This window comes from Geotrypetes seraphini, chromosome 2 (assembly GCF_902459505.1).
Source record: "Geotrypetes seraphini chromosome 2, aGeoSer1.1, whole genome shotgun sequence".
Taxonomy (NCBI): domain Eukaryota; kingdom Metazoa; phylum Chordata; class Amphibia; order Gymnophiona; family Dermophiidae; genus Geotrypetes; species Geotrypetes seraphini.
In genome coordinates, this window is record NC_047085.1 from 442,001,305 (window position 1) to 442,017,041 (window position 15,737).

The window sequence follows — 15,737 nt, forward strand, 5'->3', positions numbered from 1 at the left end:
CAATTATCCACACTGTGAGCACCCGGGCAGATGCATCGAGAAGAAATGGATATGATAGGGATCTTTGTGTGTCCAATTAAAGAAGAGAGTTCAGAAAAGGCAGAATGCATGCCAAAAACCAAATGGAGCAACAGGCTTCTGGAACATAGATAAGCAATCAACGTGCATTCCTGATCAATCCAACCAAGTCCAAAGCCATACTGCTACCCTGCTATCAACCATGGATTAGTGCCCTGAGACCTAGGGACAGAACAGTTGCTCACAGCCTGACCAGTCTAGTCCCACCATCTAAAACCCATTTTAGTGGTCACTTACCTGCTCTATTATCAGTTAGTAGAGTGGACATAACCCCTATATGTCTGAGACTTCCATCTCCCCAGACTCAATCACCTCATCACCTAAATCTGCCTCCCTGGCACTAGTCAAAGCCCCGATGTGGAAAGAATGAGTCCCAGCCCTAGCTGGATCTTCCCCTATCACACCCAATGCCTTATGCAGAACATCAAGGAATTGGTAATGAATGAGGTGAAAACCATTCTCATAAACAAAAAGAGACAATGCGTCTCTAGGCCTCACTCCCCCAAATAAGCCAATAACAGTGATAGCAGACAAGTAGAACTGCCTGGAATCCTGTGCAAAGTAAGCGTATGACCCCATTCTACCTGATCAATTTTTGAACGCACAGTGTGAATGTGTAATACATTCCCTACACATGCTACATGCTTTACTAACAAATCCCCTACTCCTTTAATATTGCCTGAAGGCACTAGAAGCTCACTCACACACAAGGCACTGAAAAGGCCAACATGAAATCGACCTTAAACACGAGCTCTTCGAACTGGGAATAAACAATTGAAGGTAGAATGGACAACAACCTCATCAATCAGCCATGTGTAACTGGCAATCTGCTATCCAGCTGCACAGGGACTAGCTATCCCCAGCCCGCAAATATCCTGTGAAGTAGGAATCCCAACACAGGACTGCTCCATCCAAAGCTCTGCAAAAGAAATTGAAACCAGCTATGTGGTCTACTACTGCTCTCTTTAACAGTCTGCGTCTTTTGGCGTGCAGGATATGTGGTTAACCATCCAGGTATCAGGTCATGATTCCGGTCATGCCCAGCAAGAAATGCTGCACCTCTTTAAATTTGGCCATATAGTGAGACCACATGGATGAAGCAACAGAACATTTTAGCATTGTCTAGACTGAATCCTCCCCAGCTCCCAGAGATGAGCTAGCATTGGAACTCCTTCCTTCTTGGCATCTGGTGCGAGTCACTGAAACTGTGCAAACTGAAACTGAGAGTCAGCTAATCTATTGACAATCCCTGGCACATATTTTGCTTTAAAACACAAGTTCAATGGAAGACATCTCAAAACTAATTCTCTTATCAAAGCATTCACTCTCAAACATCTAGTGACTGCTTATTCATGACCTCAACTACATCCTTATTATCACACCAGAAAATGATCCTCTTATTCTGGAGTCTGTAAGGCCAAATAGAACATTCAACTATGAAAGGAAAGAGCTCCAGAAATGCAATATTCTTTGTAATCTCCTGACTAATCCAGTCTTCTGACCATGAAATAGCACACCAATCACCCTGGCAGTAAAACCCAAATCTCAATCCACCCACAGAGAATAGCTAAGTTCTGGTACGTGTTGCCAGAGGTTGTGGTAAGAGCAGATAGCATAGCTGGTTTTAAGAAAGGATTGTATAATTTCCTGGCAGAAAAGTCCATAGTCTCTAATTGAGAAAGACATGGAGGAAGCCACTGCTTGCCCTGGATCGATAGCATGTAATGTTGCTACTCTTTGGGTTTGGCTAGGTACTAGTGGCCAGGATTAGCCATTGTGAAAATGGGCTACTGGGCTTGATGGACCTTTGGTCTGACCCAGTAAAGCTATTCTTATGTTCTTATGTTGTCCTGTCCAACTCCTAGCACCATGGAACTGTAGCAGAACAAAGCCTGGCGCCCTACTAAATGAGCCCTACCCCCTGACCCCACTGCCCAGCTAGCCAGCAACTCTAAGGGCACTGCAGTGCCTGAATGAGAATTGGGACTTCTAGAAAACTCCTTGAGTCTATATCTTGGCCTTCCAGCAGCATTACCCCTGCCATGGAGGTACTCGGGAAAATTGAGCCATACCCAACAGCAGTGGCCTCATGCATCCTAGGCTCTCTCACCACTCCCGCTGCCACAAACCCCAGAAAAATCATTGCATGATCGGAGGGAACCCTTTGCCTCTGATCAGCCATGGACGCAGTAAGGATTGGCCCTCTAAAAGATGCCTTTGATCCCAACACTGCCTGAGAAACCACCAGACTCTTTTCCTTCCCACCCCACATCGCCAAACCCATTTTGCTCCTCCCATCATTCCTAAACTTTGATGCCTCTATAATAAGAATATGCAAAGTAGCTGCTTTTGATCTGTGCAGAGGCAAAGAGAACATAGGCTACACCGGTGGGAGAAAAGTGTAATTGGAAGAAGGCCTTGCACTCACTTGCTTAGGACTCATCAAAAGAGCCTTCCACCAGGAGGGATACCTGTTCTGTCTCTTTGTCTGCCGAAGACCACTTGGTGGGAAACTCTTTTCAAATAATACTTCACTGTTAATCCTTTCAGACCTATACCTCTCCCCTTGACCTCTTCCTCTCATCTTTTAACTCTCTCCCCTCCCCCCCTTTCACTTGTACCATCTCCCGGATCATCCAGCCCACTGTTAACTTCACCCTACAAGACAAGCTCTTGGGCTCCCACTTACCAAATGTCTTTTTTAGAACATCTTAAAACAAGAACACCTGTTAAATGTTGTTCTAGGATTATAAACTATTTTTCTTCACATAACCTAAGTGTGCAGTGTCTGTCTTCACATCCAGTAACAATACCGTGATCAGCCATAAGGAGGATGGGTACCTCAACTATTCAAATCTTCCTTGTCCTAAGATTGAGTAGTTGAATAATCTTTCTTAATTGTTTTGGCAAGCGATACAAAAAAAATAAAAATTATACCCCCAGTCAAAGCACTAGTAATTGCCCATGTGCATGAACCTGATAACAAAAAGCGTGCAGAAACTAGTAAATGAAGCAACACCACTGCCTCTTTTTCTTCCCATGTAGGCAACAACCATTTATAAATCCCTGTTTTAGAAAAGGATGTTATTTAAATCCAAGGTCTTTTTTTATTTTTTATAATTATTCATTTATTACAAAACATAATAAAATTACAGAAATAAAGAAAAAATTAAATACAGGAAATAAAGTCTAATCAATATTGCATTAAATCAAGCCCACATTATTGGGGCTGCTTTGATAAGTGACAAGTATACCAATTAGGAAATTAAAATTAGCTCTTCAACAAAACTTACAAGCAGGCAAAAATAAACTCTTTATTCACCTTTATCCTCAACTTCTACTAAATCCAAGGTCTCTTGCTAGTAAAGATGTGACCCAAAACAGTGAGATTGGTTGCCATTAGTAGTCATGTTTGAATAGCCCCATGCCTATTTTAAAAGGAAAGGAAAACCTCAGACGATAGTTAAGAAACCCCCAGAACTCAATTACGCATTGCAAGGCTTCTAAATGGACTAATCACTCTACTTGATTATAGACTCATGCATCATTCAGGCTTGACAGCCGCATGGGCTTTAATCAGGTTTATTTAAAATCACAGTTACAATCAAACTAGAGCTATTTCTATTCCTCTTCTGACAAGGAAGAAGTGACAAGCATTACCACTGTCCATGCCATTTTCTATAATTATCAACCTTTTTTGAATCACGTGCAAAGCAGTCAGCAAAGAGTTCCATTTTCTCATTTGTGTCTCCTATAATCACTAGCCATTCATCAAAGAACTTATTATGAGTACAGACAAGCTCCTCAGATGGTCCCTCACAGGTGCTTTTCCAAAGAACCTGAGCTGTATCTAACTCCAATGTGGGAATACAAAAACGTACAGATCCTTTGTACTGATTGCTGATTCTGCATAATCTTTTTGACGATATCAAAGGGAAAAGACACAAGATTACAGATTTAAGCCCTATTTAAACAAAAAGAGTGTAATGTTCATCTCTATTTAAACAAAGGAATGCAGTACTGAGCCGTGATTGCCACTATATTTCTAGTCATAAACATCAGTTTCCTGTAAACCAGACTGGTTGCCATTTTCAAATATATATATATTTCAATTTTACATACAGGGCATCCCAGATATTTCAATCAGCTTTCAACAGGACTAGATATGGTTGGATTAGCAGCAGATTGGTTGACATCTACAGCAAATACAAACATGTAAGTAAATAGATTTTTTTCATTTGTAAAATTTCTGCCAAGAAACAACTACCTTTAGGGATTTTTTTTTTCTTTCAGTTAACTATACAGAAATTTCTACAAAACGTGAAGAAATAATTATTTTTTGAATAATAGGACATTTCAACTTTCTACAATTTGTATGTCAGTTACAAAAAATGGCATAAATAATTATGTCTTAATGCATCAGTTCTGCTGAAATTTTAATGATTCACTGTATATGGAGCTTTTAGAGACTTGACCTGAGTCAATGAAATCCAACTTCAGAAGGGATGCATATCTAAGTTTTCCTGGTTTCAAACTAAGGAAAGCTTTGGGGATATAACATGAAGAAAAGGAAAATAATATATATATATATTCAAAAAATAGATGTTAATTTGAGGAATGCATTACCTGTTTATAACTTGGGTCCGTATAATATTTTAAAAAAGCTTAAAGCATTTGAGGAAAACTAGAGTTTATTTTTACAGAGCAAATTTATTTATAAGATTAGACAAGTATAATATTAGTTACAATTTAGGGATCTTTAAACAAGATAAAATATTGGTATAGAAGCAGAATGATTAATTTAATATGGATTAAAAGTAACTCACTATGATACAGGCCCTTGCTGGAAGAAGAGCTCTTCAGTTATAAATTAGCTGGGAGCACATGGCGTCTTGGTTGTGGAGGAGAGATTATAGCAAGAATGTCCAGCGATGATCCAAAGAGGAGGAGCTTAGGTAAATTCCCTCTTTTTATGGACTATAGAGACTTGAAGTCCAGTCCAATCACCAAGGCAGGAACTCAAGAGTATTGGCCAATCACAATTCAGGTGTAGTGGCCAATCACAACTCAGGAGTACAGTTCAAACTTGTTTCTGTTCTGGCTGGATGAGGTCATCTGGTTTGACTAGTCATTTGATTACTAGCAGGGCAGTGCCTTGATTGGATTTTAACAGGGTCTTTGTCTGGGAATATCCAGTGACTTTGGGGTAGATTCACTAACCTGCCCGATCGGGCCCGATCCAGGCCCAATCCGGGCAGGTCCGGCGAATTCACCAAACTGCAACATGCAGATGGGGGCGATCGGAGGAACGACCCCATCTGCCAGCACGGATCACTCTACAGCGATCCTCGAGCATGTGCAGACCATCTTTAGAAGGTCTGCGCATGCGCTGGACCTCTGGCCCGGGCCTTTTTTATTTTTTATTTTTACTTTTTTTACAGCCCGGGTTAAAACCACAGGCTTACACTCCGGGAAGGGTGGGAGAGTCAGGGCAGGCAGGCAATGAGGGCAGCTCAGGGTAGGCAGGCGATCAGGGCAGCGTCGGGGCAGGCAGGCAGATCAGGGCAGGCAGGTGATCAGGGCAACTACAATCGGGGCAGGCAGGCAGATCGAGGAAGCAGGAGATCGGGGCTGACAGGGCTGAGAGCAGGGCGGCAGAAGGCAGTTGGAAAGGACAGTCGCTTTTTGGGTTGATCGGCCAGCACAGTCGAATCGGCACATTTGTTTAGTGAATCGCGGCCCTGCCTACTTTGCATGCAGTTCCCCTCATTTGCATGTGCGGATCAGAATCGGATCACAAAACAGGTTAGTGAATACTGCAGGAGGGAAATCGGGTCGCAAAGGGCTCGCAAACCGATTGGTACACGATCGGTTTGCTTAGTGAATCTAGCCTTTTGTCTTGTCCCAACCTCTGATGGCTAAGGTTTAAAGAGAGTCATTGGCTTGGAGTTTCAGACCCCAGCCTCTGATTACCAAGTATTGTTTATGTAGATTGGGGTAGTTAACACTGCTACACTTTCTTTTATGGTGTATATGTTGCAGAGTAAAGGTCAATGGAGATACTTCAGCAAAACCCTGCCATCCTTTGTTATCCACTGAATAGGTGCTTAACTTCTTTTGTTTTAGGTTTACAGCAGTGCTAGCTAGAGTCTCTCATAAGCCAAGTCAGAAAGCACACTTTATTTCAACCAATAATTTATAATTGCTAAATCCAGCAAAGATTTATCAAATCATGCTACAGGGAGAGAGGTAATTTGCTAATGGTTGACAGACATACACTAACAGCTTTAGCAGAACTCCAGAGCGACTTGTATCAGTTAGAGAAATGGGCAGAGCAATGGCAGATGAAGTTCAACGTGGAGAAATGCAAAGTAATGCATTTAGGTAGTAAGAATAAGGAATACGAGTATAGAATGTCAGGCGCAACTCTGGGTAAGAGCGAACAAGAAAAGGACCTGGGTGTACTGATAGATAGGACCCTGAAGCCGTCGGCACAATGTGCGGCAGCGGCAAAGAAAGCAAACAGAATGTTAGGCATGATAAAGAAAGGAATCACGAGTAGATCGGAGAAAGTCATAATGCCGCTTTATAGAGCAATGGTCAGACCACACTTGGAATACTGTGTCCAACATTGGTCTCCCAACCTAAAGAAGGATATAAAACTGTTGGAGAGGGTGCAGAGACGAGCAACGAAGTTAATAAGAGGTATGGAGAACTTGGAATATGAGGAACGACTCAAGAAACTGGGACTGTTCTCCCTTGAGAAGAGGAGGCTGCGAGGGGACATGATCGAGACGTTCAAAATGCTGAAAGGCATCAATAAAATAGAGCAGGAAAATAAATTATTTACATTGTCCAACGCGACACGGACAAGAGGACATGGTTTGAAGCTAAGGGGGGACAAGTCCAGGACAAATGTCAGGAAGTTCTGTTTTACGCAGCGAGTGGTAGACGCCTGGAATGCTCTCTCAAAAGAGGTTATCAAGGAATCCACTGTGCTGGGATTCAAAGGCAAATTAGATGCACATCTCCTTATGAGAGGCATAGAGGGATATGGGTGACTAAAACTACATCAGGTGTATACCTGACTGGGCCTCCGCGTGTGCGGATCGCCGGACTCGATGGACCATGGGTCTGATCCGGAGATGGCAGTTCTTATGTTCTTATGTTCTTATGTACTGTCTTACTATCTGCTGCAAATGCCCTAGGATCAAAATGGGCTCTATAGAAGACAGTAGGTACTAACACTATTAGTATGCTAATCATTAGTAAATGATCCTTTGATATTTGAGCATTTTAGAGGCAAACAGACACATTCATCCTAGGAGTTTTGTATAATTTTATGGATTTATAGTAAAACCTACATAATGAAGACTGAAAAAAGTATATTTTCTGTAGATGAGCAAAAATTATTCCTAGCAGGAAATCCCCACCTCCCTGCCACCTTCCCGGCCTTACCTGGTGGTCTAGAGGGCTCTCGGGGCAGGAGAGATCTTCCTACGCTCCTGCCCCGTGCAGATCGCCATGAGGAAATGGCTGCTGTGAGTTCCCATAGTCTCTCGAGACTACGACGGGAACTCCCTACAGCCATTTCCTCATGGCGATCTGCATGGGGCAGGAGCGTAGGAAGATTGCTCCTGCCCTGAAAGCCGGCTAGACCACCAGGTAAGGCCGGGAAGGCGGCAGGGAGGTAAAAAATATGGTGTTTTTTTATTTTCCCCCTCCCCAGAAAAAAATCACGATTATGTGAAATCGCGAGTGCAGACACCGCGAATGGGGAGGGGGAAATGTACTATCTCTATGTGTATCTAGCTGGTCAAATTAAATTCAATAAGTAGAAAATGAATAAGCATATAAATGAAATGAAGGCATATTTATTAATTATTTATAAATACACATGCAAAAAAAAAACAAAAAAAAACCAATGGGACTAATGAGGGGTCCAGCCAGCCTGAGTCTGTAAACCCAGCTGGTATTCTGAAGACCCAATACAGAATTTGCACTTGCTGAATAATTGCATCTCTGTTATACAAAACAGAGTTAGCATTTTCTGAGATAGTTTTCAATACAGACATTTATACCATAGTCAATCAACCTACGTATACACATATATAATACTAGTATCATGTACTATGTTCATACTAAATCCTACTTATTGGCACACATAATATCTGTATCGTGTTCTATGTTCTGTTCCTAATGGGGACTAGCCAATTATCTCCTCAATGCTGCTTTATTAGTTGAACTAGTTAAACAAATTCATTAAGATGAATACGTATGAGATAGCTTTGAATGCACTGCCTCCTTGATATGCAAATCTATTTCAAGCGCATGCTTTGGGGATATCCTGAGAACCTGACTGGCTAGATGTGCCCTAAGAACAGGGTTGAAAAGCACAGGCTTAGAAATTAGATACCATTAAGAAATGGGAAACTCAAGTTTGATTTTGCAGTTTTTCAGTTGGAGTAGAGGAGTGGCCTGGTGGTTATTTGAGGAGACTGCATGAAAGGAAAGCCAAGGTTCAAATCCCACTAATCATCCTCAAGGGCCACAACCCAATCTGGGTTTCAAGATTTCCACATGAATATGCATGAGATCTACACATGCAAATCAATCTCCTGCATATTCATTGTGGAAATCTTGAAAAGCCAACTAGGTTATGACCTTTTAGGACTGTGGTTGTCCACCTCTGCCTTAGGCAAGTCACTAAGCCCTCAATTGCCGCAGGTACAAATGTTGAGGCCCTGGTGCTAAAATATGTTAAGCAGTTAGCAGGTAAATTAGTGTGAGGCAACTGTTAGTGGACAGCTGCAGGAACTGCTGTCATGTTGGACATTAATGTAGCGAGGGTAGGGGGCGCCGGGACTGTGGTGCCCCCTGCACCTTCCTCTCTACCCCACCCATGATCCTTTTGTGTCAACCACCCCGCATCCTCTTCGTCACCCCCATGCCATACTCACACCCTCCCTTCCCACCCCATACCTCTTTAAATCTTTGCCAGTGCAAGCAACTTCTCCAGCCTGCTGCTCACACTGGCTTTTCCTATGATGTCACTTCCTGGCCCCATGACCTGGAAGTGATTTCAGAGGGAGCCAGGCTGGCATGAGCAGCAGGCTAGAGTAGTTGCTCACACTGGAGAAGATTATAAAGAAGTACGGGGCGGAGAAAGGAGTGCACAAGAGTGGATTAGGGGGCAGAGAGGTGCCAGCACCCCTACCAAGACGGCGCCTTGGGCAGTCCACCCCATCCCCCCCACCTTAATACACCACTGATACTGGCATGACAGCACATGCAAATGCACTCTAACTGTAAAGCCTGTCGTGGGTTGGGGAATAGGCTGTCCATCTGATATTTGGGCTGAAGAAAAGCGATCATGTTAGTCCCTACTATAGACTGCTGCACTGGTTGCCGGTGGAGGCACGAGTAATATTTAAATTCTCTTGCATTTGCTTTAATTTGGTTTGGGGATTGGCCCCTACCTATCTTTTTTCTCATTTCGTGCTATACAGCCCTATGAGGATAACCAGAAATTGTAATTTATTTGCCTATCCAAAAATTACTGGTTGTAGATACAGGTCCTTTCTGGATAGGACTTATATGTTTCAAGCAAGTAAATAGCAGTCCTGATTAGGTAATTACATCAATGGAGCCAGGTTGACCTATGGCGCATTTCGGAAAGAAATTAAGACTGTACTGTTTGATAGATTCATTTCCTAAATAGAAGTTATACTAATTACAATAATTCTACTCTGACTATTCTTAAGAAATATGATGTACCTTTGCTATTTGTATTTTGTACTTCGCTGATTGTCCAGCTCTCTTCAGTGCAAACCGCCTAGAAATCATCTGATTGTGGTGGTATAGAAGAATAAAGTTATGTTATGTTACTGCACATTGCAGCTGATGTGCAAGCACAGAACACGCACTGTCTCTGATACATAAGTATATAAGGCAATAGTAGGTACTTTTCTAAGGTTAGATTTCAGCTATCAAAGACATACAACCTTAGATAGAATTAGTATTTATCCCGTTTAGGACCTCAGCAGTGCAGAGTGTGAGAAGGTTTCATTCACAGAATTAATTTGCACTAAAGTCTTCATTGGTCTTGTTTGTTATAAATAGTTTTTCTATTTTCTATTTTATATAAATATTTTACTCCTCAAATAATTTAAGATACCGTATTTGCCGGCGTATAAGACGACTGGGCGTATAAGACGACCCCCCAACTTTTACAGTTAAAATATAGAGTTTGTTATATACTCGCCGTATAAGACTACCCCTTCTTCCGCACACCTTCTGCACAACCTTCTGCCTGCCTGTCCCCCCCTTGAAGGTCTGCACCCCCCGAAGGCCTGCACCCCCCCGAAGGCCTGTCCCCCCCTTGTAGGCCTGTCCCCCCTTGTAGGCCTGTCCCCCCTTGAAGTCCTGCCTGCCTGCCTTTCCCCCCCTTGAAGGCCTGTCTCCCCCTTGAAGGCCTGCACCCCCCCTTGAAGGCCTGCACTCCCTTGAAAGTCTGCACCCCCCCCCGAAGGCCTGTCCCCCCCCGAAGGCCTGTCCCCCCTTGAAGGCCTGTCCCCCCCCTTGAAGGCCTGCACCCCCTTGAAGGTCTGCACCCCCCCAAAGGCCTACACCCCCCCGAAGGCCTGCACCCCCCCTGAAGGCCTGCCTGCCCCCCCCTTGAAGGCCTGCACCCCTTGAAGGTCTGCACCCCCCCCCCGAAGGCCTGTCTCCCCTTGAAGGCCTGCCTGCCTGCCTGTCACCCCCTCCCCCTTGAAAGCCTGCCTGCCTGCCCGCCCGCCCCACCCTGAAGGCCTGATGCCCCGACCCACCCCGAAGGACCGCTCGCCCCCCTGGCCTCCCCACACCACCTATGAAGCAGCCGCAGCAGGATCGCGAAGTCAGCGTCAGCGATCCCTGCGCTGTTTCCTGCGCCACGGTCCCGCCCCTCCTCTGACGTCAGAGGAGGGGCGGGATCGCTGACGCTAACTTCGCGATCCTGCTGCGGACTGCTTCACAGGTGGTGCAGGAAGGTCAGTGGGGCGAGCGGTCCTTCGGGGGTGGGGGGGATTGAACGGCAAGGCCGGGAGCACCCCCTTAGGGCTGGCACCCGGGGCGCACCGCCCCCTCCGCCCCCCCCCCCCTTGGTACGCCACTGCATGTAAACAGTACCCGGCGTATAAGACGACCCCCGACTTTGGGGAGGATTTTAAGGTACTGAAAAGTCGTCTTATACGCCGGCAAATACGGTAAATCAAATACTCATCTCTTTAATAAAGCATAGCAGGGGTTCTTCACCAATATAGGCTATGTTTCGCCCAGGGGGCTTTATCAAGGTATTTCCCCTTTGTTATGCCGGTTCCTTGAATACTGCCATTTTTAGTCTTCAAGGAACCGGCATAACAAAGGGGAAATACCTTGATAAAGCCCCCTGGGCGAAACATAGCCTATGTTGGTGAAGAACCCCTGCTATGCTTTATTAAAGAGATGAGTATTTGATTTATCTTACATTATTTGAGGAGTAAAATATTTATAGAAAATAGAAAATAGAAAAACTATTTATAAGAAACAAGACCGATGAAGACTTTAGTGCAAATTAATTCTGTGAATGAAACCTTCTCACAGTCTGCACTGCTGAGGTCCTAAACGGGATAAATACTAATTCTATCTAAGGTTGTATGTCTAATACATAAGAACATAAGAATAGCCTTACCGGGTCAGACCAATAGTCCATCAAGCCCAGTAACCTGTTCTCATGGTGGCCAATCCAAGTCACTAGTACCTGGCCAAAACCCAAGGTGTAGCAATATTCCATGCTACCGATCCAGGGCAAGTAGTGGCTTCCCCCATGTCTGTCTCAATAACAGACTATGGACTTTTCCTTCAGGAAATTGTCCAAACCTTTCTTAAAACCAGCTACCTTCTAATGGGAGGTCATAAGTGCATCCATATTGTCAGTGTTCGTACTGCACAGTAAAGCACTTTTCTGTGCAGTAACTTTATGGAAACACACTGGAATTTCCTTCAATTGCTGGCCCAGATTCCATACACTTACCAAATTGTAATCTAGACACTCACCGTGCACTAGTAGGGATTTGCATTGCATAGTGCACATTTGCTTCATTAGCACACCTTTAAAAATATAGTGCACACTTAGGACTCCTTCTACAAAGCCACGGTAGAGGGTTCTACCGCGGGCCAGCGAGGTAAATGCTCTGACACTCACAAACTGACAAAGTAACATGTTGAGTCGATTAGTGTGTTTTAAAATGCTACAGTATGAACCAGAAAAAAGGAGTGGGCAAGGGACACGGTCTACCAATTCCAGGGACAATCAATTTATTAAAAATATATGAATGAATCAATGATACATGTATAACATATACATAAAAGTGCAGGCCTAATAAAAAAGAGTATTTTAATCCATGTTGTAATGGATCCCAACACGGTCTGTGTTTCAGCTGTAAAAGCCTTCCTCAGGGGTGTATGCGTGTAGCCCAGTAGATGGTGTCAGGAAACAAGACATAACCCAAAAAGGAATACTCTTAATATCCTGTTGAGAGCCAGCTGCTCAATGTGGTTTCAAATAAGAAAAGTAAAAAACGCTGCTATGCCATTCGGCATGAGCAGAAGCTTGCAGCGTTTTTCTTATTTGGAACCACATTGAGCAGCTGGCTCTCAACAGGATATTAAGAGTATTCCTTTTTGGGTTTATGTCTTGTACCCTGACACCATCTACTGGGCCACATGCATACACCCTAAGAAAGGCTTATATGTATCATTGATTCATTCATATATTTTTAAAAATTGATTGTCCCTGGAATTGGTAGACCGTGTCTCTTCCCCACTCCTTTTCTCTGGTTCATATTTTTGCACGTGGGGTTGTGTTTCCTATTTGATGTGGGATATACGTATTACACTAATAACCCTGTATTAAAGCAAATATGTGCAAAAAAAAAAAATGAAAAGAAGCCCATGACAATCAGGAAAACTTAGGGAAAAATAAAACTAGCTAACTATTTCTTGCCTGCAGACATCCCTACTTCATAGTAAGTGCAAAATTTATCTCATTTTTGCAAAAGGACCCTTAAATTGTAAGCTCTATGGGGACAGGAAAACACCTAGTATACCTTAATGTAACCCCTTTAAGATGAAAGCTGTAAGCAAATTCCAAGAATACCATGCATGTTTAAACTTTATATAAATGGTTGCATTTCTTTGCCTCTACTAAAATGTACAAAGCTAAAAAGTCCCATAAATTTAATGCAAAAATATGTTGTTTGTTCAGTCTGAAAAACTGGTCAGTAACTGAACATAAATTATGTATTTTGGGCCTGTTTTCACATTACCCGAAGAAGACACTGTAAAAGTCCTTACAGCTTGGATTGTTAAGCATTGGTTAGCTTTTAAAAGCCATCATCTGAACCCAACTAGTTTGTTGATTTCCTTTGAATGAATTATGGGACTCATTTGCATCCTCATTAAAGCAGTAGCTCCTGCAAAAACTGTGACTGCGGGATGAGCCGGGCCACAGCGTACCGTAATTAGCACTGGAAATAAGGTCTAATTTGAGAGAGGTCACTAATTGCAGGCCTTACAGGTGCACCATGGCTTGAGTACTCCAATCAAAGAAAAGTGATGCAAAAAAAACCTGAATAAATGAATGGTAATGCAACAAAAGCAAGGCAAATTGCATAATGAAATTCATACAGGAAATGGTGCTGAAAAGAAGAAATGTTTTATGTCTAAATTAATAACTTTAAAAATTCAGTGGGATCCAAGATGGCCGGGAATGGCTGAATGGCTGTGGGAAGCGGCTCTTGAGCGCTCGGGGGAAAATTGGAAATTTTACCTTGTTTCGCTTTTCAACTTGTCTAAAACTTCCCTCATGCCATAAAGGAAGGGGAGAAATGCCGCAGGAGCCTTGCGGCGCCCTGAAAATCCCCCAATAGCTCCTGAATCGGCTTCAAAGGGAGACATCAACGACATCAGGGCCCGTTGGACCAGGCGACGCAGACCGCAGCGCACCAGTTCACCGTGGGAATCAGACACCTCCAATGAGATAGTGTCTGCAACCCGGGAGGCTCGTTCATCCGGGAGTTTGGAGACTGATATCCCGAAAGACTCTTTGAGTCTTGAGAGAGATACAGCGGTTGGAACACCGAAGAAGAGGGAGGAAAAACAGGATCAACAAACTACAACTTTAGGAGGTGAGATTAGTTCTTTTGTGGTTGAAAACCCCACTGAAATTACTATGGAGTCTCTCTGGGACTTAGTCATTAAACTAGGAAACACTTTGAACCCACAAATCAGAGAGGTGGAAAAGAAAATACATAAACAAGAACAAGAACTAAATGTAATATAATCGGAAATGACCTCAATTAAATCTAAATTGGGGAAAAATGAAGTTGAAATAATTGAGGTCAAACAGGTACAGGAAGTTGTGGCTAAAGATTGTGAGGCTCATAATCGAAAGAGAAAAACGTCCAAAAACTGGCCTAAGTCGGCACTTGGACGAACATTTCTCAAAAACGTCCAAGCACCGAAAATAAAAACGGGTTTTGGATGTATTTCTAAATGACCTAGGCCTTCATAGTGCCGCTCAACATCCAAAGTTAAACGGGGCATTTCGGGAGGCATGTCGAGGGCGGGAGTTGGACAGGACGTGGGCCGGCTTAGACTTAGTCGTACAGCATTTATAACCGAAAGTTTTACAACAGAGCTTAGACGGAACTTGGAGATTATCTTGGAGAGAGCGAGACCAGAAGGCTTTGAGCATGCGCAAATGCTCAAAGCCTAGTCCAGCCCGGCACAGGAAGAAGGAGGAACTCTCTCGCACCGCCCAGCCCAGCCCAGCCCAACGAGGGAGGATCTTCGGGCACTGGCACTGGCACATCCTGTGCATTGGTGCTGGTGCCGGTGCCCAATTGGGTAAGAGTTGTCTATGCGGTGCTGGGGGGGATGTAGGATCACGGGGGAGGGGGGGTGATGCGAGCGGGGGGGGAGGATGCCGGTTCGGAGTAGGCGGGAGGAGGTTTTAGCATGTGCGGTATATGCGTGTGCGCGCTATATTAAAATTTTATTACATAAATTTATGTTCCCCGCGCGCTATACCCGTGTGCGTGTTTTACACGGGTGCGCGGTATATGAGTGAAAATACGGTACTTTTTGGTACATTTATTACGCAATGTTAAATAAGCTAACAAATATTTAAAGATTAACATAAAAAGGATCCAGTGAAGAGTAGGTGCATAAAGCCATAGACTGTGAAAGACATCGCTGAGGATCTGGGAGATTACTGTGAATAATGAGAAACAGAATGGATGTATGAGAGCGTATACATTCCTAATATAGGCGATTTAAGGTTTTATTTCCCATTTAATTTATTCAGTTTTCTATACTGTTCTCCCAGGGGAGCTCAGAACAGTTTACATTAATTTATTCAGGTATTCAAGCATTTTCCCTGTTTGTACCTAGGGCAATGGGAGGATTAAGTGACTTGCCCAGGGTCATAAGGAGCAGTGTGAGTTTGAACCCATAACCCCAGGGTGCTGAAGCTGTAGCTTTTAACCACTGCGCCATACACTCCCACACAGAGAGAGTAAGGTGCCACTGGCTAATAAGTTTGGGTTCAGCCATACACCTAGTTTTCTTACTCCCTC

At 43.6% G+C, this 15,737-nt stretch overlaps 1 protein-coding gene across 1 annotated transcript in view; it reads left to right on the forward strand.

Moving 5' to 3' along the window:
- The window catches only part of GAD2 (glutamate decarboxylase 2), a 149,260-nt gene that overhangs the window by 23,001 nt on the left and 110,522 nt on the right, over positions 1–15,737 (forward strand). Inside the window, exon 5 of the mRNA XM_033934223.1 lies at positions 4,203–4,293. Coding sequence (XP_033790114.1) covers positions 4,203–4,293 — 91 coding nt within the window. The remainder of the gene's footprint in view (positions 1–4,202; positions 4,294–15,737) is intronic.